General features: G+C 45.2%; 1 protein-coding gene across 1 annotated transcript in view; it reads right to left on the bottom strand.

The window, feature by feature from the left end:
- svila (supervillin a) overlaps window positions 1-22,636 on the bottom strand; it is a 50,589-nt gene extending 27,953 nt beyond the window's left edge. Inside the window, exons 1-17 of the mRNA XM_070985784.1 lie at window positions 22,109-22,636; window positions 17,038-17,101; window positions 15,507-15,598; window positions 14,793-14,856; window positions 14,536-14,678; window positions 13,713-14,442; window positions 10,460-10,543; window positions 7,969-8,856; window positions 7,335-7,502; window positions 6,622-6,656; window positions 4,824-4,888; window positions 4,073-4,209; window positions 3,099-3,194; window positions 2,277-2,407; window positions 1,951-2,144; window positions 1,422-1,487; window positions 41-560 (exon numbers count right to left, since the gene is read on the bottom strand). Coding sequence (XP_070841885.1) covers window positions 41-560; window positions 1,422-1,487; window positions 1,951-2,144; window positions 2,277-2,407; window positions 3,099-3,194; window positions 4,073-4,209; window positions 4,824-4,888; window positions 6,622-6,656; window positions 7,335-7,502; window positions 7,969-8,856; window positions 10,460-10,543; window positions 13,713-14,442; window positions 14,536-14,678; window positions 14,793-14,856; window positions 15,507-15,598; window positions 17,038-17,101; window positions 22,109-22,166 — 3,535 coding nt within the window. The 5' untranslated portion in view covers window positions 22,167-22,636. The remainder of the gene's footprint in view (window positions 1-40; window positions 561-1,421; window positions 1,488-1,950; window positions 2,145-2,276; window positions 2,408-3,098; window positions 3,195-4,072; window positions 4,210-4,823; window positions 4,889-6,621; window positions 6,657-7,334; window positions 7,503-7,968; window positions 8,857-10,459; window positions 10,544-13,712; window positions 14,443-14,535; window positions 14,679-14,792; window positions 14,857-15,506; window positions 15,599-17,037; window positions 17,102-22,108) is intronic.
- Between the last annotated feature and the right edge of the window lie 1,688 nt (window positions 22,637-24,324).

Genomic DNA, 24,324 nt, shown 5'->3' with positions numbered 1-24,324 from the left:
CAATATAAAGGTAAACAGATCCTTTTCTTTTCTGTCTTACCTCCACTGATGGCCTTGCTCCTCTGACGGTCTGGGTACTGTACTTCCTCCCTAAGAAACGCCTCCTGCCACTCCTGGAGCATGTGGCTCTTTGAGCTCTGCACGGCCCCCCCCTGTCTGGTCAGCCACTGTTGTTGCTCCTCCTCCTCCTCCTCCTCCTCCTCCCCCCTCCTCTCTCTTCCAGTCTGTGGCTGGGGCAGAGCGGCCTGTCTGACCGCTCCCTGAGGAGAGGGCAGCTTCCTCTTCCCTCCTCCCAGATCAGCTCTGGCTTCCTCCTCGGGAAAGATTCGGTGCCTCTGGTGGTCCACAGAGTCCTGGGACCTGCAGGCTGGACCATCTGGATGGCGAGGGGGCAGAGACATGTCAGAGCTGGGGGGAGGGAGGGGTTCAAGCCTCGGCGCTGCTCTGGTTATGTGGATGTCCCCGGCATGGTCAGTGGAGACTGTGCCTCCTGCTCTCAGAGCAGAGGAGGAGGATGAAGCCGGGAGGTGTTCGAACCGAGAGCCCGTCCCGTTTTGAAGCTGTGTAACAAGGAGGCAGAAAGAGTCACGGACAAAGAAAGAAGTGGGTCAGTTTGCCAAAGAGGCTGAGAAACAGGTCGGGCAAACACACAAAATGAAGAGAATCACGCTGACTAATCACCGCCTGCCTGACTCACTGCACTTCCTGAGCATCAAAGGGCAGCCTATCTCGCCAGTCCGTTGCAGCCCACATCACAAAGCCATGCCAGCAACCCCCCCCCCCACGCACAATGCATCCAGCTGTAGCCAGAAGACACTTTTCAAATTTCTAACCATTACTTTCATTACATTGGGACCAAAAGCGTGGGAACTAACCTGGAGTTTCTGCTGAGTAACAAATGCGCAGCAACAGTAAACATCCATGGAAACCACAAAAGTGCTGAGAAAAATCTTTTCTGTAAACAAAGTCCTTCAACTCCTTTTTCTTCCAGCCTCACTCTTCTTTCTCATGCCTCCCCTCCCTCAAACAGTCGGCAGTTTCATACGAGCAGATTACAAATAGCCGCTTTCAGTCCATGTGGTGGTGAACGGGAGCTGAAGTGCTTTTGTTCTCCTCTCGTTCACCCCAGAGGCATCTTCCAAGCCCACAGTCTTGCTGAAATATGGCCTGCAGCATCACCCATCCACACACCACAGCCTCCTTATTGACACGACAGAATGATGAGAACTGAGTCAGAGCTTACTCAGAAGCTGGGCCATGCGCTGTGCATTCAGAATGAAATCACACAACATGGACACAGGCCCAAAATGCGATGCCATACAGCACGTGCTGTTCACAGAAATGTGTGCTCATTTCTGAGAAGAGTGTGTCAGCCTCAATGTCTCAGGCAAATGCATGGTGATAGTTTAGAGGAACCTTACTTGCAGGTGCTCTACTGGGCTGTCACATAGCTCCTGTTCATCACTGAGGTCTATGTCTGAAGACTCCTGGAGCAGAGACACGTATGTGCTACAATGCATGGTTCATGTAGCCTATTTTGAAAGCAGGAATGGGTCATGTTGTACCTGCCTGAAACTCTTACACACTTAATATTTTCTTAATGTTATATGTCATGGTCTTTGTTTTTAGGGTGCAGTTAGGTCCTGAGGTCTGCTTTTTGCTTGGCATTCTCACAGTCACAAAACTCCAGGCAGATATCATGATGGCCATGATATACACGAGTGCATCATTTAGCTATTCCTTTAAAATGATATATGTGTGACACTTTCCAGCTTTGTTTAATCCCTCTGCTTTCCAAAACCTTACAAACTTAGGACACAAGAATATGTTCTCATTAGAATAAAAGGTAAAGAGTTGGAATCATGTTAGTTTACATACAGACTGAAATTCAAGCAGAAAGATAGAGTTATTCTACAGGATAAACTGCACATTACCCTGCTCCTCCCCTACCTGTTCCAAATCTCCCAGTGTTATGGGCTGTGTCTGATAGCGAGCGTTGGCCCTGCGATGGCGAGTGTCCCCTCTGGTGCGGGTAACTCTGGTGGGAGGCTGAGCCAGTCTGTTGAACAGGGCCATCTTCTCTGCCAAGCTGAGGGTGCAGAGGTCAGGCTCCTCCTGGCCCTGACCCTGACCCTGACCCTGACCCTGACCCTGGCTCTGGCTCTGGCTCTGGCTCTGGCTCTGGCTCTGGCTCTGGCTCTGGCTCTGGCTCTGGCTCTGGCTCTGGCCTTGGCCTTGGCCTTGGCCTTGGCCCTGGATCTGGCTCTGGCTCTGGCTCTGGATCTGGCGTTTTCCCTCCATCGTGGACACCGGCTTAACGGCCTGGCTCTCCTGGATATCCTGCACCTGCCTGGCCTCCCACGCCGGATCCTCGGCCGCGGTGCTGTGCTGTGAGGATGCCTGCAGGCTGGGGGAACAACACCCAAGAGAAAAAGAAGTAGAAGAAAAGGAGACGTCTGGTGAGCAGGGGAGGAGCTCATGCAAGCTAGCAAGTGGCATGCTACATGGCAGGCAGTATCGTGGTGCGGCATGTATGTGACAATGACATCCAATACGAGGTTTAACATAGCGCTAAAAAAGGGATGTTACACACGCACACACACACACACACACACACACACACACAGTCATGCCTACCGAAACCAAAAGACATTAAGTAAAATGTAGTTCATGTAGTTTCCTGCAGTCACACAGGAGGGCACCAAAACTCAAAAAGGCATTGTGCATGAGGATGTCACACTACTAAGAACTGACATCCATTCACATCCTGTAGAGCAGGGCTGGGCAAACTGTTCCACAAAGGGCCGCTGTGGCTGCAGGTCTTCTTTCCAACCAAGCAGCAGCACACCAGACTTGACTCATTCAATCAACTGATCTCACTCTTCAGACAGCTGATTGGTCAAACTGTGAGCTCTTGATTGGTTGGAAAGAAAACCTGCAGCCACAGCGGCCCTTTGTGGAACAGTTTGCCTACCCCTGCTGTAGAGTAAAACTCACTTGTGAGAATATCAGCCTGAAAAGCTCTATATGCCAATAATGTCAATCATGTTAGTCACACAATGCAGGTCGGCGTGGGCATTCATATCCATGCCATGTACCTGTGTGGCGGGACAGTGCTGCAAACTAGGGTGGGGCTGGGGACGCGTGCTACAGCAGTGTGAACGGTCACTGTTTGTGGCACGTGAGTGGGGACGCTACAGTAGCCAAGGACGGGGACAAAGTCACACAAAGAGAGGCAGAGGTGACAGAGGAGACACACAGGTGACAGAAGGGAATGAACCACATGAAAATAGTCAATTCAACCTAAGGGAGAGGAATATAAATCAAGAGGAGGTTCAGAAAGGTGTTCAGAGAGATGGTTGCAGGCTTAAAGTAAACTTTCAGAATTCATGAAGAATTTCACAGACAGTGAAATTTTGAATCACGTCCAGAGTGACAGAAAATATAATGGGTTAGCTGTCAGGTTGACAACATAAGAAAATGTTGTTGCATCATAAAGCTTATGGGTAGAAGTTAAATGTATGTGGAGGTGAAGTCTGAACTGGGATGGTGGGACCGTGACATGGAAGGCTTAACAGCAACAGATTTCATCTGAAATTTCAGGATGTCAAGGTCCAACTTTTTTTAACTACATCTGTCAGTGATTCTCCAACGGTCTTGCTGCAAGACAGAAAGAGACAAGTCCAGGCAAGAGCGTGACGTTCATGTCGCACGAATTCCAAAATGACTGTTCAGACTGAAAGCATCAGACCTGTGTCTGATTTAGGACCACATATGGAAGTGGCTCAAATCAGGATGGAAAAGATCAGATCCCATGAGATTTGTGCTGTTCACACTGTCATAAAAAAAAAAAAAAACAGATCTGAGTGACATATGAGCAAAAAAATTTTGTCTTGGGCCATGTGTGCCTGCAGTCGTTGCACCGCCATAGCTTAGCAGGAAGACTGAAAGCAAGAGGAAACAGCTAGCCTCTCTCTGACGCTCACAAATACATCTAGAAAAGATCACACCCTATACTTTTGTTTAATTTGTAAATAAAAAGAAAAAAACAAAGGACCTTGCAAAGATTTACCTGGCAGCGATGACTACTTCCTCAGTGGTGACTGGCTGAGTTCTGGATCGGTCTTGTGTCCGTCTTAGTCTCCTGTCCACCGCTGCATTCCTGGACCGTACCTTAGGAGCTGCACCATCAATGCTCCTTTCCAGTTCCTGAATGGAAACATTGGGATAAACATGGAAAACCATTCTAAATCAATATTTCACCTCACTTTAACTCCAGTGGGATAAATTCCCTCAGCTGACGTGAGGCTGGGTTACAAGTGAAAGACTGATGAAACATGGGCTGCACAGGCTTTAACCAGGGAATATTTGCACTGAGTGACAGTGGGTTTGATGTGTGAACTGGCCTCTGGAGCAGATGACCATATGGCTCAAGACATTAGCATAACAGTGATTAAAGACAGATGCTTTGATTACATTAAGATCAATTGTCACAGCTGTTTGGAAATTAAAGTATTACTGAAGTGAGCTTAAGCAACTGAGACAACAGGACATGTTTGAGGTCACTTTCACAGATGTGGAGTGAAATGTGCTCCATTAAAATGCTTGTTCCACTGGAATGCCTGCACTGAAACCAAATTATGAGAATTTCCAAGTTTTCATCTCTAAATCCTCACAGGAATGAGAAGACAGAAAGGGGAAAAAAGCAGACCGTGTCAATGTTTGTGTCCTTGATTGGAAGCACATTTCTCCACGCTCGGTGTCTGAAAGCACCATGCACTGTGCAGAAAGGAGAGGGCAAACAGGCGAGAGATGAAGCTCACCCTGAAGAGGGAGCGTTTGGCCGCTACGCTCAGCTTGGCTCGTTCATCTAGCTTCTCTTCGTCAGCTGTGGAGAGAGAGGCAGAGAGGGAAGAAGACTGAAGACTTTAGACACTTTGAATGTCTTCTCCATAAAAAATGATGGTCAGAACAACTCATTAACAAGCAAGTGTCCAACTAGTGCTGACCTGACCTACTTACACACTGTTCCAACTTGAAAGAATTTATTTTATCCACTTCCACTGCAGATACCAGAGTTTCTAAACCAGGTGTAGCATCAGTAAATAAGGGGGGCGGGTCTTCGTGAGCAGCCCATTATTCATCCTTGCACCACAAAAAATAGGAAATCCTGATTTTCAAAACACTCTAAATGGTGGAAAATCAGCCTTCCAGTTACACTTACTATAGTTTTTACTTTACTTTTTACTGAACAATCCTGTTATATTGTAACTTTTTCCAAATATATACGACAGCACATTCACTACTCTTCAGAGATTTGACTGATTTACATTTGTCAGTCTCGGAAGTGCTCCATCTACTGTGATAAAAGGAGTTTTTTCTCAGCAAGAAATTTGTAATGTATTTCAAATCCATTCATCACTATCATGATGTTTATGTTCATTATTACACACCACCAGAACCATCTGGCTTCATAGCTGGGAGCAAAGATAAACCACAAAACCTGCGAATGGCGTCACAGGGGAGACTATGCAGCGCCAGACAGGTGTGAGAGGCATGGCTGCACACACACTCACACACTCTCTGCAAGGCATATGACATGACATCACCAAACAGCTATTCACTTTGACTGACGCCGCCGTGTAGAGCTCTGCTCCCTCTAATTCTGTCTGTAGCAAAAGCGTCCCGGCAGAGCGTGTGCTCATAAGAAGCAGATGAGCCTGTTCTGCCCTCAGCTGCTGTGCTGCTATGCTACTGTGAGCACGAGTAACGACTCTATAAACTCCGCTTCAAAATGTTGTGCTTTCCTGTTAAAAACACAAGACACAAGAAGCTAAGAAGGCAGATTTGAGTCATTTCGCCTCCACCCTCGTGTCTATTCTCCATGCTTTGATAGAAAGCCACATTTTATTCATTTGAGGCTGGCTGCAGCTGCAAAGCTCCAGATAATCATGTCAATCATGTTGTTTTCATTGGCAGCTGGACCAGATGTTGTTTAGCAGTAGCTAAGTATTTGGCACTTCAGATAACAGTGTGTGCCCCACACTGAAACTCTGCTTTTGACATAATCAACTCAGCCCCTCCAAAGACAAGACTATGAAATTTAAATTCACTCAGAACTGTGCTGCTACCTGTCCTCCAGTCAGCTTTTGTTAACATTCTTACTGTTTAAAAGAACTTAAATATAGTGGGAATGTCAGCTTTTGGCCGCATTAACTCATAAGTCAAAATTACACCATGAAACTAAAAACACTGTCACCACGACTCATCAGTCACAAACAAAACTGCATCACTTTTACTGCTGTAAATGTGCCATCACATATTATGCAACAGGAAGCGCTTGAGAAGCAATCTCATTGGTCAAACGCATACTACAGACATGCCGATAATTCCACTAAAGCTGGCCATGCTTAATCAATTACTCCACCAGCAGTTGTGTACAGGGGCTACAGTAGTTCATGAGCTTTATGTTTTAATTGATGCTCATACAGCACATGTTTGTAAGAAATTTGTTGAGTGCAATTAATCCTAAATGATTCTATGTTTATCAACAAATGCACTTGCATTCTGACCATTTATGACAAAATCGGTGGATTACTTCTAAGGTGAAAAATGACTTACCTTCAGTGGAAGCAAACTCTGAACTCACACAGGACCTTCACAAAGAAAAAAAGAAAAAGAAAATTACCAAGAGCTACAAGTATCCATGCAACAATGCATAAATTCAGTGGTGGTGAGAAAGCTCATCAGAGGAGGTGAGGAGACGCTGTTGTTTCTGTTACGCTGGAAATGTGACAGCCAGTGTTAGGAGAAGAAATGAAAAGGGGGAAACACGGTCTAGTAAAGCAGACTAAGCTCGAGAATTAGACAGCATTACAGAAGTCTGTTCAGCTCCATGGTCTCAGGGAGTGATTACCAACAAAGGCCAATTCATTCTTCTCTGGTATGGTCACATGTGATGACCACAGCCAAGGCCAAATCAGAGAGACCTTTGGCCTTTAAGCTTCCCTGTTTGCTAATGTTGTTAGAGTGAGGGCTAAATCAAGGAGAGAGTGTACATGTTTGTGTGTGTGTGCATGATCCAGCTCATGACATTAATCTGATTATGGATTTACTATATACTGCAGAATTATTTACTGTACACTAAACACATTATACTTGATGATTAACCAGTATAGTGCATCAAAACCTGATTGGAACCAACAATTTTGTGCATCAAATATTACAAAACAAACATCATGATCACATTATGATTTCTTTGGCATGCAGGATCATATGGATATTTCCCAGCATTCTTCACTCTCAGCCATGCATTCTTGAGTCCAAAGCAGTACCTATCAGTCTCCTGGCGCTCAGCAGACGTGATGGGCTGCGTCCTAAACCTTTCTGAGGTCTTTCTACTCTCCCCGGGACAGATATACTGCCGGGGCCTGCGCCCCCTGTCCCTCTCCCCTCTCCATGGGGCCTTATAGCCCATGAGTGCCCTGTCCTCCTCAAGCTCACTGGAGGGGCCACCCAAGGAGAGGGTCCATCAGATAGAGTACCCAAAGGAAAGAGAAAATACAGTATGGTGAGGGAGAGACAGAGAGGAGCTGGTAGCAAAAATGTAGACGTTTAAAAGCAGAGGTGGAGCTTTGAATACGCAGTCAACCCCTGGTTTTGAAGTACATGAGGAAGACCATGCAGATTTATTAGCGGTTAAAGCATGCACACATTCACAGGCTCCAGGTAGTAACTAAGCAAGTCACAGCGCCAAAAACCAGACACCATAGGAAGCTTGGGCGATTAACGCATGACTGCCATCTCTACAGATTAGAAACTCTGCAACAGAACTATGCTTTGGTGTTAGCTTCTCTCCAGGCTTAGCTGCTTGTTAGTCATTCACAAGCCAGCGGATGTTAGGTAACAAGCACCAGTATGAGTTCTTGAGAAGCCAGCCAGTGAGTAGCATTTCACTTTGCCACCTACAGCTCATTCCTGCGGCTGGTTGGTGGGGTGGTGGTGCTCTCCATGTAGGAATGTCTGAGCTGGGCCACAGACACCCGGGAGTCATGCTGACTCTCTCGGTTACTGAAAGCCTCACCCTCCCTGACCTCTCGGGGGTCGTGGGCCTGGTGCTGCAGGTTCCTCTGACTGGGCACTCTTGGATCTCCTGTATCTGACATTGAGTGCCTCACGGCTGTGTTGGAGATGGAGTTTCCTGGGCCTGCATGTGCCACTCTGGGCTGGATGTGGGTGGCAGCCAACCCTTTGTGGATATAAATGGCGTTTTCACACTCTCTGGGCCTGCAATCTGATGCTTGCAGATGGGAAGTGTGCTCTGTTTCGTCCCATCTGGATCTGCCTTTGGGTCCTCCTCTTGCAGGGTGCACTGCCTCAGCCTCCCTTGCCTGGCTGAGACTCAGCGCCCTGGACATCCCTAGCTCCTCTTCCCCTCTTCCTCTCCATGGGTCCTCAGTGCTCCTCTCCCTGCGGCGGATCTCAGAGGGCAACACTGCTTTCCTACTCCTCAAAAGGCCTGCTGTCTTCACGTCCTCTGACTCCTCAGTCTCTTCCTCCTGGGGTTGCTGCTGCTGCCCGGCTCTGGATGTGGGACCAGATGCCATGGACAGGTAACTGGGGTACCCGCCAACTTCTTGTCCTCCAGGTGGCCCATGTCGAGATAGCTGAGCCTGGGGGTGATGGTGGGGATGGGAGTAAGCCTGCTGTGGGCCTGGTAGGTCTGTGTGGTAGTGTGTAGAAGTTTGGGGCTGGTGTTGAAATTGTCTGCGGTATGCCGGCGTTTCTGCAACATGTCCCGGCTCTGGGCTTCGCTGGCGGCCCTCCTCCTTGGCAAGCCTCTCCCTAACTCTGATTCTTCAGGGAAACAAAGGGCTGGTTAGCATTTGCGTTACATGAATAGACACAGCATATGTGTCTCACACTCATAAAGATGAATGTTGTACTTGATTTGATTAAAGGAGCAAACACACACAGCACTCAGCTTGACCTCTGGTGATTCTTGTCAAATGTTGAAAGTTGAACTTGAATGCTTGGTCAGAATTCTTATCTTGTTTGATCAAACAGTTCCTAAATCATATTTTTTTTTCTTGTTCTTCTATCAACTTTCCTTTGTTCTGGCTACTTGCGCTAAGACATTAAGTCCTGATCCACTGAGAAAGTTGACATGTTTTTGCGGATTAGAAGAAAAACATTTTAGGTATTAAGACTATGGCTGCAGCTACATGTTTTACTTGTCAATCAACCCTTTGACATTTTGCTCAGGTTTTACTCCCTTTAGTTCCTTTCAGGCTTTAAGTAGAGCCACTACATGACATATATTGATATTTTCAGAATAGGCTGGGCTACTTAGAAATGTCATATATTTGTGTGTTAGTTGTACTTTGCATGTTCTTGGACAGTTTTTGGCCAGTATGGCCACAGGTTGTGAACACAGGGGAAATATCTGCATGTGGTCTATGGGCCTCCTTTTTCTTGCTTATATTTAGGATAATCACGTTTTCAGCTTCCCACAGGGGGATGCAAGCAGGAAATATAATGTTGCCATGGACTGAGTGAGTTTGTAATGGGCACATTTATAGTATGAAAAGTCATGCCGGAATAGCTATTAGCTATTAGAAAACTTAGAAAACTGGCGAACCTGCTGATTGAGCATTAACATCTGAAGTTATGAGGCTTATCTTTATTCTATGATTTCTAAGCACATTAATCAATATTTGTGTGTGTGTGTGTGTATATATATATATATATATATATATATATATATATATATATATATGTATTTTTTTTCCCCCCAGAAAGTGTAAGTCACACCGAATCTAACAAGTTTTGTAGCTGAATTTACTCTATGTAAAAAAGTACATAGTACCATAACTGAAAAACTTGAAATGATATCCAGCCTTATTTGATATAGCACCTAGTTTTTGATTTGAAGTAGACCATGGCAAATTAAAAAGGACCAACAATGAAGTAAAATCAGATTGGAAGGTGCTAATTATCCCCAAACCTCAAGTTACTGATAAAAATCAGCATAACTTGAGGAAAAGAAGCAATATGGCAACATCAGCACCCAATATTTTACCTCAAGATGTTCAACATAATATGTTCCTTCAAACATTTGTTTTCACATTGGGGTTAAACTGAACACAGCAACATGTGCATGGGAAATGAAGTTATGGACCAAAGCGAAGGGAACAGCTTGTGGCAATGAGGATGATCATGATGTGATGTCAGCTGACCCTCTGGCAACATTTGTGTCTTCTAATCAGCCCAGGACCCAAATCGTAAATGAGGTTAAACCCTATGAGATGAGAAACGAGATGATACTAATGTAGGGAAGTATTGGGTTCTGTTCCGACCAACGAAGCACTGCTCATGAGGCTTGATGGGCTTTGGTAAGTCCAGCTGAATGAAACATGGTGGGTGATACAGGGGTGAGACACAACCAGCCTGGGGGTACCTCGAGGGCCAGTTGATGAGGGAATGGGTGTCGCCCTCAGCATCAGTCTGGAGGAACCAATCATTGCTCAGGGTCCCCCTTGCACTGTACCAATGGAAACCCAATGGGAGACATGTGAGTGGGTGGGTGGGTCAAAGTCTAGATTCAGCACTCAGCCTTTTTTCTTGGAGCACACAGCTCTACATTACACACACCACTGACTTCACATTGAGCTTGACCAGAATGAGAATGGGCTTGGCCACCAGCAGGATCCTGCTAAGAACACAAGTTTGACTCCCCTGTGAGACATTTCATTGTTACTGTGGTTTCTGACATCACACTCAATAAAATATGAACTATATGTTTCTTTTTTATTGTTTGCTAGATTAAGAGCAACTAGAAAAACAGGATATATCTTCTGACTTATATTAGATCAGATCTGGCCACAGATTGAATCTATGCTATGTGGAATAAAACATGTTATTAGTGCTTCACTGTATTAAGAGAGAAAACTTGGCAAAGTCAGACCTGTCTGAGGTCTTGTCTACTGAAGTACTGTAGGTATTCAGAGGAAGTGCCATCTCACTCCACCACAGCCAAAAGGCAGATGAACCCTGCTGGCCCTCTGATGCTACATGAAGACAAATTACTTTAATTAAGCAGAAGCCTGAGTTCAACAAAATCCGGGAGAATGTCCCGCAGTCATGAATACAGAAAGAGCGGATCCGAGTTGGACCAGTTCCAAATTATACTCAGCCTAATCAGGTCAGGTAGGGGTTTAACTGCCACAGATGTGTCAATACGTCTAACACCTGAGTGGAACGGCATGGATCCAAGCACATTCAGTATCAGCTCTGATCACATGGCACGGCATAACCGCTATAGGACAGGGCGTCCGAGTGGCAAGTAATTAAGATGCATTCTACATGACTGCAATGTTCCTGTTTCAATCCCTTCAATCATTTCATGTCACATGTTGTTTTTTGCTGCTTTTAAATGGGTTCATGGCAACAACCAATTTCACTTCAACTCAACTGCTGTCTAACCAAAACACTCCCAATAAAAAAAGAGATACTGTCATAATAATATTTTTCAGTGCTACATTTAATTAAGAAAATGTCCTGATGGCCATGTCCTTACTCTATGGGAGATGATTTTCATACTGTCAAGCATAAATAGCCACAAACAGCTTCTTCGAAAGGATTTGCAATTACACTGTGCAGACACCATCAGCAGCAATGTAAAGAGGATGGCCAACTATGCTAAAGTATGCCTAGTGAAACCAGTTTCCAAGGTCAATAATGAAGTCAAGGTCATTAGGTGGTTAAAAAAGGATGGCCCTTGTTCATGACATTTTATGACTAAGTCCTAAAATGTAGCTATTCGTGTCAGGCCTGTCAAAGAATTTGGAGGAGCCCACAGACAGCCTGAGAGGAGAGTGAGGAGACACTCTCCTGTGTGCTTCTTCCCCATCAGGCCTTGCTGGTCTTGATCAAGCCCAGCTGTGGGTCAGAGATCTGACCGTGGAGTCACACTGAGCCGCCCAGTAACACAACACCCTGCCTGCACCACAGACACACACACCAGCCAAGTTTTGCAACCTGAGAGGGATTGAGGAGCAGCGAGAGTGGGCCCTGCAGGCAGGACATAGGATAGAGAATGACAGCGTGGTCATAGAACCATCCTCGTCTGTTCAGTAGAAACATGGACTTCAGGGCTGAAGCCTGATCAGGACCTGGACTGGACCAGCCCTTTTTTACATCAGAAATGAGGAAGACAGATATATAGAAGTGAGCGAGCTGTTACTGTCTGTACTGTACACTCCTGAGAACTCAGCATGTGCAGCAGAAATGACTGCTGGTTCAGAAAAAGCACTATAAAAAGAGCAAAATCAGATGATTAAAAACACAAAAGGCACATTTTGAAGCAATACTTATGGCTATATGAGTGCAAAGGGTTTGGGAAATGCTGACCATAGGAATAAACACACTTCATGCTCAGAAGAATTTAACGAATTCCTAATGTAGTGAGCACTGGAACTGCTAATCAGGCTATTGGCTGAACTAATTAAAGTAAAATTCTGGTTTATTACAACCTGGATCTCATTTGTGTAGTTTTGTCCTTCATTTAAGTTATGATAACATTACAAAAACCAAAGTAATAGCTGAGATCTGGGAGCAGCACAACATCACCACAACAAAGGAATGAATGGAGGTAATAAACAGAAGGATGTACTCAGCTAACAATGTACTACATTTGGTGTCTAGACACATAAGCATGTTCTCACAGTTAAGTGTGTAAAGTCCACTTGTGCATTTCATACAATCATAACTTTTGGGCTGCATGTGGACTATGGGCAGATAATGACATTTTTCACCTTAGTACAGGTGGCCATGTAGATGTGGAAAGTATAATTTGGACTTAATCTCTCTTTGTACAGTGAGTGGCAGGTGTTGAGTGCCCACAGGGCACCAAAGAACTATGGGCCCCTGACCTGTTCCCACAATTCATGTAGCCCAGAACCAAAAAACTGAACTGTGTTCCTCTTATGTAGAAGCCAGAGGTTTACGTCATCCAAATAGCCTTGTTTATAGCGCTTCCTAACAAAACAGCAACAGCTTGGCCAGTAAGCGTTCCTCTGGGAATTTAAAAGTACAGCAATGTGCTATTCTCAACAGATGCACCTGAGATCTCAGGAATAGAAACACACCACACACACACACACACACACACACACACACACACACACACACACACACACACACACACACACACACACACACACACACACACACACACACACACACACACACACAAACTCAGATTTTGTATTAATCTGCACATGTACTGTAGTCCAACTGCAGGGCTTGGTCTGCGCTCAAAGCTCAGGATACCTGACCTGGTATGAAACCACACTCCTGCCAACAGGACATGCTTGGACATGTGTGGATATGAGTAACAGAGATGGAAGAGGAGAGTCAATCTGATAGATAACGCTGTCACAGCAAGTCCATCTATTAAAGAGTGATGCAGCAGTGTTCTGGCCACATGGAAACCCTGCTCAAAACTTGTGTGTATGGATTTGAAAGGAAGCTGGAGTCTGGACCTTAGGCAAGGAATGCTCTGCCAATGAGGTATCAAATACAGAGCAGAGGAGGCTTCACATAAACTCTATTTCTTACATTTTGTGAAACAATGGAGAGACCCTATGTGGGGGATAAATGGGGATTACAAAAGATGAATGCAAAGAGGAAGAGTGATCGAGACCGCTCACCCCTGTCTGCTGAGGATGTTGTGGGCCTGCTGCTCGATGAATAGGTCCCCAGGAGACACCCCATGTTTGGGTGATGACAGGGACGGGTGCCTGCTCAGCTTGGGGGAACTGGGTGGCATCCCTGTGACTGAGTGGTCCTTGGCAGGCACCCTGGCAACTGAGGACAACGATGTCACATCCATGTATGAGGAAGAGGATGGTGGCTCAGGAGGAGCAGCTCGGCGTTGATTCTCCAGGTTCATCAGCCTCTCCCTCTCTGAGAACGAGTCCACTCTGCTTCGACCCATCTCGTAACCAGAGTCGGGGTGGCTGTGCTGCGGGGCTGTGCGTCCTGCTCTTGGGCTAGTGACGGAGGTACTGCTGTAAGAAGTCAGGGTGATATCCCTCCCTTCCTCCCCGACTGACTCCGCTCTGTTTCGCCTCTCCGAGCCCTCTGACTCTTTCCGGGTGCGATTGTAGCGGGAGGGACAGTCCAAGTCTGGTTCCTGATCCAAAGAGATGCCATACCGCTCCGCCAGCTGCCTGCGCCGCTCCGCCTTGTAGCGGGCGATACGTTCAGCCTTGGACTCCCCTTCTGGGGCACTGGTGGTAGAGGCTGAACTGTAGACAGGCTCTGTGTGGATGGAGGACTGAGGGTCAGGTCTGCATCGTGCTCTGGACGGGTGTTCTGGAGCCGTAAGCTGCATTTCTGGGCTTTCAAATCCCTCTGTGCCATACCGCTGGACTGTAACTAGAGGCCGCAGAGAGGACACAAGTCAGTCATTCTCATTGAAGCACACACAAAGAAAGAGCCAAAGAGTTGTCTAGGTCATGTATCTCTCACCACCACAGGGCTCACAGGGGTCAGAGGCCCTGGTGTATCGTGGCGTGTCCTCCTCCAGAAGCCGGTTGGCCACCAAGCTAGGCAGCAGAGATGGATGCACCTCACCCTCTATGCCCTCCAACCGCCGAGCAATTCGTTCCTTTCTACACACAACCAAGGAAGTAGAAGTAGTCAACCTCAGACATGTTATTACCCGCCCCAACGTTATCATTATCAAAAACGCTTGCAGCCTTTTCCACATATCATCACCCTCTCACCTGTTCATTTCCCAGTCACTTGCGCTTGTGGTAATGCCCTCAAATCGTTTCCTTAATTCAGATACTAAAGGAAGAATAAAAAACAGAATACCATTAAAGCTCAGTGGAAGGAAACCACCTGTCTCAGCAGTGCATCTCAACCAAACCAAACTGTGCTTTAAAACAGTCACAGACATTCATTTTGGTTTTATCATTTATTTATTTTGAATTATCATCTGGCTCTATAGTTGTGTTGCATCTTTTTACTCATTGTTTGGTTTTCAAGCTCAAAACTTTACTGCTTTGATTCACTTTCAGTGCTCTAATAGCGTAGCTTTCAGCTGCGGCAGGCAGCTGTTTTCAGCAAAAAAGCTCTAAAAACCCACTGCACATGAACTGCCCAGCAACAAACTGCAGACAAAGTTATGGACAAGCTCATAAAACTATTATATTCTCCATCCAGTGGGACTTGACAGACCCACAAACCTCTATAGGGCCACGTCTCTTTATTGGACCTACATTTTGGAGGAAATGGAGCCTGTCAAGAACATAGAGAGTGAAGCGGCAAACAATATTTGAGGACTGTGCTTGTCGAAAAACTGGTTTTAGAGAAATTTTGACATGAATCCACCTGGCACAGAGACTGCTGTTGCACAACAGTGACTTTCAAAAACTCTGGGAAAGTTGACATTGGAGGGCCATTTGCAAGCAGGCAGAAAAAAAACCCTTACTCACCTTTGGGAAGACTGGCCAAAAGACTAACATCTATATCCTTGGTGCTTTTGGCTGAGTCGTCCTTTTCGTCAAAGGAGAATTCTTTCTGGAAGCTGAGGGGTGCAGGAAAAATACCAACTGTTATTGAAACAGGGCTGAGCTGTGGGAAACACAGATTGTTTATAGACCGACAGTGTAAGCAGTTGTAAGGGGCTCAGTGAATGAATGTGATTTGATCAAACAGTTGTCCGAATCATTAAAAAACGTTGCTGGGAGCAGCATTGGTTTGAAAGATGTACAAAAATCTGGTCAATCAGCCAATGGATTGGGGATGGAGCTCCAAAAAAACAAGCAATTAATCATCTAAACAATACATTTAGATTTCAACCTGAAAATTTCATCAAGTCTTGAATTCCCAAATATTTATGTAGAAATTATGAGATGGTTTTACCCTCGTCACACCCTCTGCCTCACACATATACACAGCAAATGTCTCTCAGAAACATACTGAAGTCATTTCTGGATTTGACTCAAAACCACAGAGTTACAATACAGCTATAAAAGAACTGCCAGATTATTATTCATGTGGGGAAACAGTCAAGAATTGGGAAAACATGACTTTGCGGTTCAGCCCATTCCAGCAACCACAGAGTTGTGAACACACTGATATACATAGACATTGTGGATCGTTTTCTAACATAGCAGCATCTGTTTTCATGACTGAAAGCCTCCAACATCTAATTCCTACTTGCACAATGTTGTAAAATCAAAACCACACCCACACTCTTTGGAACCAAGTTGGTGTCACCGTGTCCAACGTCCTCACTGCTGTAATGGACATTTTCTATATGAAGGCTGATATGTAGAGCTGTTGGTGTATTGACAAATGGCCAATAACACGATGCTGAGCAATCCTACTAATGCTGCAGCAGAGAGATCTGACACTGCCAAGCAGCGAAGTGAGCTCATCTTTCAGTTTCTCACTGAGTTTGGACACTGACCCTGTCAAAGCACCCCAGCTTTATCCAATACCCTGCTGTTTGTTTCCACAATCAAAGTATGCTCAAACAATGAGGACGTGTTCAGTGGATATCTCCATTTTGGTCTAGGATAAGGTCTGGGGCTCAAAAATGAAGGCAACGTGGAAATGCCTAAACTTGCAGTTCATCGAATGGCCACCTGAGACTGCAAAAGTGAGTCAATCACCATTGACCGCCATATTAAAATGCAGAACTTTATAGCATAAATAAACTACAGCCTAGTACAAAAAACTGGTTTAGTCTGTTGATAATTTCCTCCTTTATGACAAACATATGAGGGATTCATTTTAATATAACTCATTAGTTTAAATTATATAAGGGCTTAAAGCTATGCATTGTTATGGGCATGGCCACTCTGAACCTTCAGCAACCAGGTTTCATTTGGCTCCACCCATGCTCCACCTCTGGCCATTTTTTGGATTAGCTGTCACTGATGTCACTGAGCTTTACAATGGCTTTTCAGAAACCCTGATGAACCTGGCTAACACACCTAGGTTTTCAGTATATCTTACCTCAAAGCTCTCTTCTGAAGCAGTCTGGGGTTACTTAGCTTAATAGGGGTCTCACTCGCAAGTCCTGTGAACAGAAGAAAAGAATGTAACATTTAGTTACATCACAATGCTCATTCACCAATTTCAATTTGAACAGCCTAACCCTCCGTTTTAGCATTTCTGACACACAGACACACACTGCAGCCAGGCACCTTATGATGAACCAGTCTGCGTGTAGGTCCTTGGCACAGACCCACATTAATTAAGTGGACTTCCACAGAGAAAACAAATGATGTGGAAAACAATAATCTGCCTGCCTGGCTGAATCACATCAAATAATAAGTGATCTGTGCAGTTAAAACCCACCCTCACAAACACCAGCACACAGATCATTACTGCCCTTACATCCAGAGACGGTGACTGTCTCCATCTTAAGTGTCATGTGTTAAGCATCATGTCTTGTGCCGTGCATGAGGTCATTTCTTAAAAGGTTTGATAGAGGACTGACTGCATGTGAGTCAAGGTTGCAGTGCAGTGCAGCTGGGACGCTGCCAGGACGAGCCAAGCGCGTCGCTGTCGCTGTGCAGCACCGCCATGAATACAGATAGGCGACAGCATGAAGAGACAGAGAAACCATACTGTCAAATTCCCCCAACCTCGCAAACACACTGTTATGAAGCTGTGATTACACTCAATCAAGAGTTAACAATCTAACCTAATAAAATCTGGTGTCTATTAGGAAAATGGCCAAAGTCAGTAAACGAGGGCAAAATGTGACATAAACACCTGCCCAGAGAGAAATACAGCCTCATTACCAAGAAAAAGGGCATTAAGTGGTCATTAAGCATCATAAACAGTCTTGTGAAGAATGCGCGTTCTGTGGAACATCCCTTTAAGGAATGTCTGCGTCTGCCCCAGTTATTGACTCCAAACCTCAAACGTGCAGTTTTGGCTGCCCTCGGACCTCAGAGTGGCCAGAGCCTTGCAATTTTGGGACAAACATGTGGTCCCACTTCCATCCTCTCTGAGTTCACCTCAGGGCCGCGTGACACCCCTGACTCCCCCACCGCTCCACCCAAACCCCTAACCTCTCCCCCGAGGTCGCCCACCCCTAACCACCCATTCCAGATCTGTTAGTCCTTATTAAGGATGTTTGGGTTGATGCTTTAAATCCCTCCTACTTAAGCAAAACATCATTTGAGAAGAAAGACGGCTTATTTGGAGAGGGCGGCTTGCCTGGATGTGTTTGGGGATAGTCGTGTATTGTTTCAGCTGGGTGGAATACGGTTGTTGAAAACACGGCTCATTCCTTGAGAGCTCTGACCGATAATCCTGTTTATCTGAGCAGATTGTGTTTTCATTTGACAATGATCCAAAGATTAGGTTGACACCATTCTAGCAGATATTTCAAACTATAAAACAATGGTTAGATAAATCCTGCGCACACATACCCTCGACTAACTGCAACAGCAACATGTTATTATGCAGGGATCTCTAATAACTAACCAGAGCAGATGAAAATCTGAGGTGAAGCTCTGTGAAGACTCTCTAAGGACTGAAGAAAAACAGCTGGTTCCCCCACTAACATCTACACATACAGTATCTAAGACTAGAAGACTGAGCGAGCCTCATGAGCTCTGGGCTCATCAGAACTTACACAATACATAAATTACCATTTAAATTTCACATCTAACCTTTTGAACCCTTTCCTTTTTTGCTCCTTTTCACTGCCTTGTTATTGGTCTTTCGGTACAGTCACTACATGTCTCATGAAGGCAGATCAACATCATTAAAAAACATGTTATATTAGCTCTTTCTAGTTCTTTCAAGTTCATTTTTGCACTAACGATGGACGTACAGACTGCAATCAAAAAGGTGATAAGAGGCCAATCAGATGATGACTAAGCAAGATCCAAAGTTACAAGGAGCATCTACTCTAAGCTGGCATCTTAGTCGTCCTGATTCTGGCGATGCATTTATGATGCCCGTGTGTTCAGCTTTGACTACTTTATGACTCATAGGAAACGGTGCAAAATTTTAGTAACGATCAAAACCAGCAAGAGCAATTAGTCAATTTATTTCTATTTCTCAGATTTCTGGCCAGTATGACCATTACTTCTGATGACATTAGAGATTTGCAAATGCAGGCCTTACATAGGTACAAAGGCCCCAAATATGCTTCAGCTAACTACACAGCATGTGGATCCACTTGCTTGTCTGCTTGCCAGCTGGTTTACCTGCCGTATTCATGTGTGTACAACGGCTTGTTCATACTATTGTGAGGCTGTAGTCCTCCTCTGACTTAACATATGTGCATGCTAGTAAAGTCGTAGCAAATGTAATGAGATGGTTCTTGTTTTACAACTTGCAAAAATAAAAAGTACACAAGGTGCAGTTTTTATTCAACGCCACTATATGATAAATGGAGAATCCAGCTGTAGTTACAGCATCTGCACTACAATTGTTATACAGTTTGCTATAGCAGTTACAGGAGAAACTGATGATCTTTGGAAAGCTGTAGGAGGTTCACACACTTTTTTTTTTCTTTTTTTTTTTACCAAAGCCTGTGTTTCCCTGATCCCTACGATGTAGGTGGCAAGCAAAATGTTATCATGACCAAAACTCATAAAGGTCAAACATTTTAGAATAACACCCAAGTTGACAAATACCAGAATGTCCCTTTAAGACAGAGTGTGAAACAAAACCAGATGCAACAGTACAGGTTAATTAGCTGCTAGTGTGAAAATAACAAAAGCATCACTCCCTCGGGGCAGCTGTCCGAGGCTATTGTCAAGTCTAACATATAGAGTTCTCCACAACCCAGATCTGTATTCCTTTTACACCTCATATAACCTATATGTAGTGGCATGTGGGCCATCAGGGTGACCCCATTGGAAAGCCCAAGTGCCTCAATACATTCGTCATTCCAGACACAGGCATAAAAACCTCCACAATGATCACAGATGTGGCAGAGCCTTTGATGCTGGCTGTAATCTACAGACACACTATGGTTGCTATAGCTGGGAGGGAATACAGCAGGAATTCCTCAGCACCGTGCCCCGTGTGTGTTGATGAGGCTTCAAAAGCTTGACACTGATAAAACATGAGGATAAAATGATTTCATGATTCAGTGGAGTATCATTCAGGCTCTGAAGTGAGGAAAGCCTTTTATGTGAAGGAATCAAAGGTGTGAAGCACAAAGACTGTTTAACACTGTCACACAAAGAAGCTAAGTTGTCAATGAGAATGCTCTGCTCTGACAAATCCGAGTTTAACCTGAGGCTAAGGTCAAGCCCCACAGTTATAAGACATGAAATCCAAATGGGAGACCATTTACAAGCAGACTGAAGTGGATGTCAATCAAACCACAATACTTCCTCCATGTCCTAACACACAAAAACTCCCAGTGTGGTAACCTAAGAGGCATCAGGGGCTGAGCATATGTCCAAGTTGAGATACAGGATTAACTTCAATTCCTGGGATTACAGCAGGCCCAAAAGGAAATGTGTCACTCTTTAACTGTCTGCATTACATCACGCTACATATGCGTGTGTGTGTTTAAGTCTTACCCCCCCCAAGAGTTGCCCACCTACTCTGCCTTCACCCTGCATGCTGGGAGATGGAGTTAGACTAAAACCTCATTCAGAGAGGCTTAAGAACCTAAAGCATTAAAAAAACAGATGGAGAATCAGAAGTTAGGTGAGACCAAGACTACAAACAGTCGACTTGTGTGACAATAAACCAATTATGTATGTGTATACAAATAACCAAGCAGCACAGTCTCAAATTCTGGGGAGGAAACAGAGTGCAAAGGACAGTTACAGCGACATATCTTGACCTCAAACAAATGTCAATGCACACCCTCCTTTTTCCAAAACTGCTTGTGTAAAACCCTGAAACCGTGGGCCACCTGTTGTGGATTCCCAGCCAGTTTAGCATGGAGAGCCCAGATCTCAACACTCTGCTCTCACTCAGGAAATATTACAGAGAAGGATGGGAATGAAAAGCATGCTGAGTCGCAGACATGGACCTGTGGCCAGGCGGTGTTGCATCATCATCTATCAAACACGAAGGTCGTTCACAACAGGCGGATAGAATCCATAACCTTCGTCATGATAAAATATAAATATATGTAAATGTCTTTTAAAGCATTTCCTCTCTCATGCTGACTCATGTTTCTTCTCATTAATTACAGTATGACAGGTCACAGCAAAATTAACGAGCATTTGTAGTTCTATAAGCTTGGTGACGTAGTGACTGCACACAGTGATGCAGCGAACTGCAAACCAGCAATCCAGGAATATGGTGGCACTAGGCAGTCACAGAAGCCTTTCAAGCTTCTTTTGAGTATCTCTTACTCCCCCTGGCATTTTCTTCTCAGGATTGTACCTCATGACTCTACAATCTAGCTAGCCTGCTAACTGTCAGTTAGCCAACAGCTCTTTTGTAGAGCAGTTTAATGTGGTAGTGTAGCACAGCTTATAAACTACAATAACTTTGTCCATTTTGGACTCTCCGTCTTTCTCATTCCTCAAAGGTTAGCACTGTCACGATGGTTTGTTATTGGTCAATAGATCAAATGTGCAATATGCACTATCAATGCAAAAAAAAAACAATTGAGCAGATTTACTTTGGCCTTACAATGGACTCCACTGATTGAGCCAATACCACTTAAACAAACTGATTTTGCTGTGTTATCCAGCCCCAGTGCACACACACATACCATGTCAGTGGGGCAACTGTGAAGTCTAAGAGCACATCCATACATGCAACTACAATTTCCTAAATCTGAGTCCAAGTAGCTGTGGAGCCTAGAAATAGCTTCTTCCCTACAACAGCCTCCTGCACTGTTAAAAGTCTCTTATCTCTGCTGCGTAGTGTCCTTGGAGGCTACAGCTGCAGTGCAAGGACAGCTGGCTAGAAAGCAGGACAGTGAGCATTGAGGAAGGGAGCCTGCAGTTCGTTGCCTGCCAACTTCTAAGATCTCCGATTCCAAACTCCTCAACCAGAGTAACCTGTTCCAAAGCTCTCAGTCTGAGCTTCAAATCTCTGCTCTGCCTCAAGCCGCACAGCCCCAAGTCTCTGCTCTTACCTTGGCTGCAAAACTTGACGTGAGTCAGGTAATTCGAGATCCATGGGTTCCGATACATTTTGGCAACAAAGTCAGGGGAGAGGGTCAGACAGAAAAAGGGTGAAAGAGATGGAAAAGACTGGGTAAAGAGAGGGGCAGCTGCCTAAGAGGTGATGCAGCTAGAAAAAGCAGTTTGTCAGTGCTCCGGGACAGACACAGAGGGAGTCAGGTAGCGTTAGAGAGAGGCAGAGGAGGGAGGGAGGGGAGAGAGCAGAGAGTCGTCCCAGCCGCAGTGCCGGTACAAGTAGAGGTGGTCCTGGTAGGCAAATAGAGGAGAGCTGAAGCAGCTCTTCTCCTCTGCTCTGGTTCCTCTCGCTAACTGCTAAGGGCTAAACACTGCCCACTACAACAACCTGCAGGGCTAAAAGCTGCTCAGCATGGGCTAAGCTCATTAGCCAAGGCAAGCAAATTAGGCCCCATCCTTACTACCGATGTGAGAAAAGTATCCTGCGTGCAGTAGTACAGTACAGAATGAGCCTGATCGGCAGAGAAGAGAAAAGCGGAGTGTGTGTGTGTGAGCGAGAGGCAGAGATAGTTAGGAGTGTCCCAGGAGAGTGCTGCCTTCCCTTGGCTCACACACTGGAGCAGGATGCCAAAGAAACCGGTGCGTAGCGTCAGAAAAGGAGGGGAGAGAGAGCGCACAGGCAGGGTGGATGGGAGTGGAAATCAAGTGAGCAGGGGAAGAGGAGAAAGTTACAATGACCCTCTCAGCCAGATGAGAAATTCCAGTCATCTCTCAGCAGGGACAAAATAAAAGGAACAGCATGCAGAGGTGGGGGGGGGGGACAAAGAGAGAAAGTAATAGTGAAACAAAGTGAGGAAGAGAAAGAGATGTGCAAATGGTAATGAGGCAGACAGAGAATTGGAGTTCCTCTATATCTACTTGTGAGTAATGGTAACATTATGCTTACACTTTCCTGAAACAGCTAAGAGGCACAAGCAGCAGAAAAACAGGTTGATTTATTTACTGCCCCACAATTCTCCCTTTAACACACTCATCAAACGTGTTTGTGTGTCCCAAAGCACACATAAAGCCATATTCCCTATGAGTCATGGTGCTTATAAACCTATTTCCTAGTATGATTATGCTCTCAGTGAACGCCAAGAACTGCACAAAAGCAACTGCACACATACACACACCTCACCTATGCATCAACGTGACGGTGACACGCTTATCATTGTACTGAGAGGGCAACGCAGGAGAGGCTGGCACAGAGCCCAATGCTGCTTTTCAGGCTCTGCTGGGAAAACAGTGAGCGGTATCTTATCTTCCTGCAGCATACAGAGCAAAAGCTGTCACCGCCGAACACCCTGGCTTCAACATAAAGCAGATCTAGTGGACAGAAATGGTCGCAAGCATCAGTTTCTTAGTTCAGTGGCTGCAGAATGGCGAGAATAGCAACTAGAAGAAGCCTGACAAGGCTATTCTCTTACTGTGAGTTTCAAGATACACAGTTCTCAGTGCACTTCTAGTCCTCGTGTAAATGTAAGCCAGGCTGATGTACAGTTTCAAAAACACCAATATAGAGCAGGAGTCACATCATAGCATTTCTCAAATCACATAAATCTGTCCAGTCTCACCATCAAGGGCTACACAGGTGTGTCAACTGCCTGCCTGCCTGACTGACAGGGGTGTGTTAAATCTCAGAATCTGTGTGTTTGGATCCTTCACGGAGATGAGCTCATCTGGCTCAGCATGTGAACTGCACACACACACGCACACATCACAAACCTGTCAATTCACACGAGGGGTGAGTGGATGGAAAGAGCGCTACCTGAACGCAACATTTTTACTGTGTTATTTCGTCTTCTATTATCATTTCATTAATCGTGTCTTAATCTCATCTCAGACCCCTTGGGTAGGGATGTCAAAATGAAAGTGCTAAACTTAAAGTGCTCTCTTGATCACTTGACATTCACGCGTGTCTCTGCAATGCCAAGGTGAGGACTGAGCTGTGTGAGACTCAAGGAGCAGACATGCAACGTGGATATGAAGGTGTAACAGGGTAGTCTGAGCACTGTTTAGTCCTCAGTGTTCTGATGTTGGCCTTGTAAAACCAACAGGAACTCTCTCTTTGTTCCTACAGTTTGTTGGAGACAGTACAGTAATTCCAGTTATTATTTGGCACATGTGTCACGTAATAAGCTTTTCTAATTGTCTGCCTTTCCAGCAGCTA

The sequence above is a fragment of the Chaetodon trifascialis genome, chromosome 18 (assembly GCF_039877785.1).
Source record: "Chaetodon trifascialis isolate fChaTrf1 chromosome 18, fChaTrf1.hap1, whole genome shotgun sequence".
NCBI classification, from domain to species: Eukaryota; Metazoa; Chordata; class Actinopteri; order Chaetodontiformes; family Chaetodontidae; genus Chaetodon; species Chaetodon trifascialis.
This window is presented reverse-complemented; position numbering and strand designations above follow the sequence as displayed.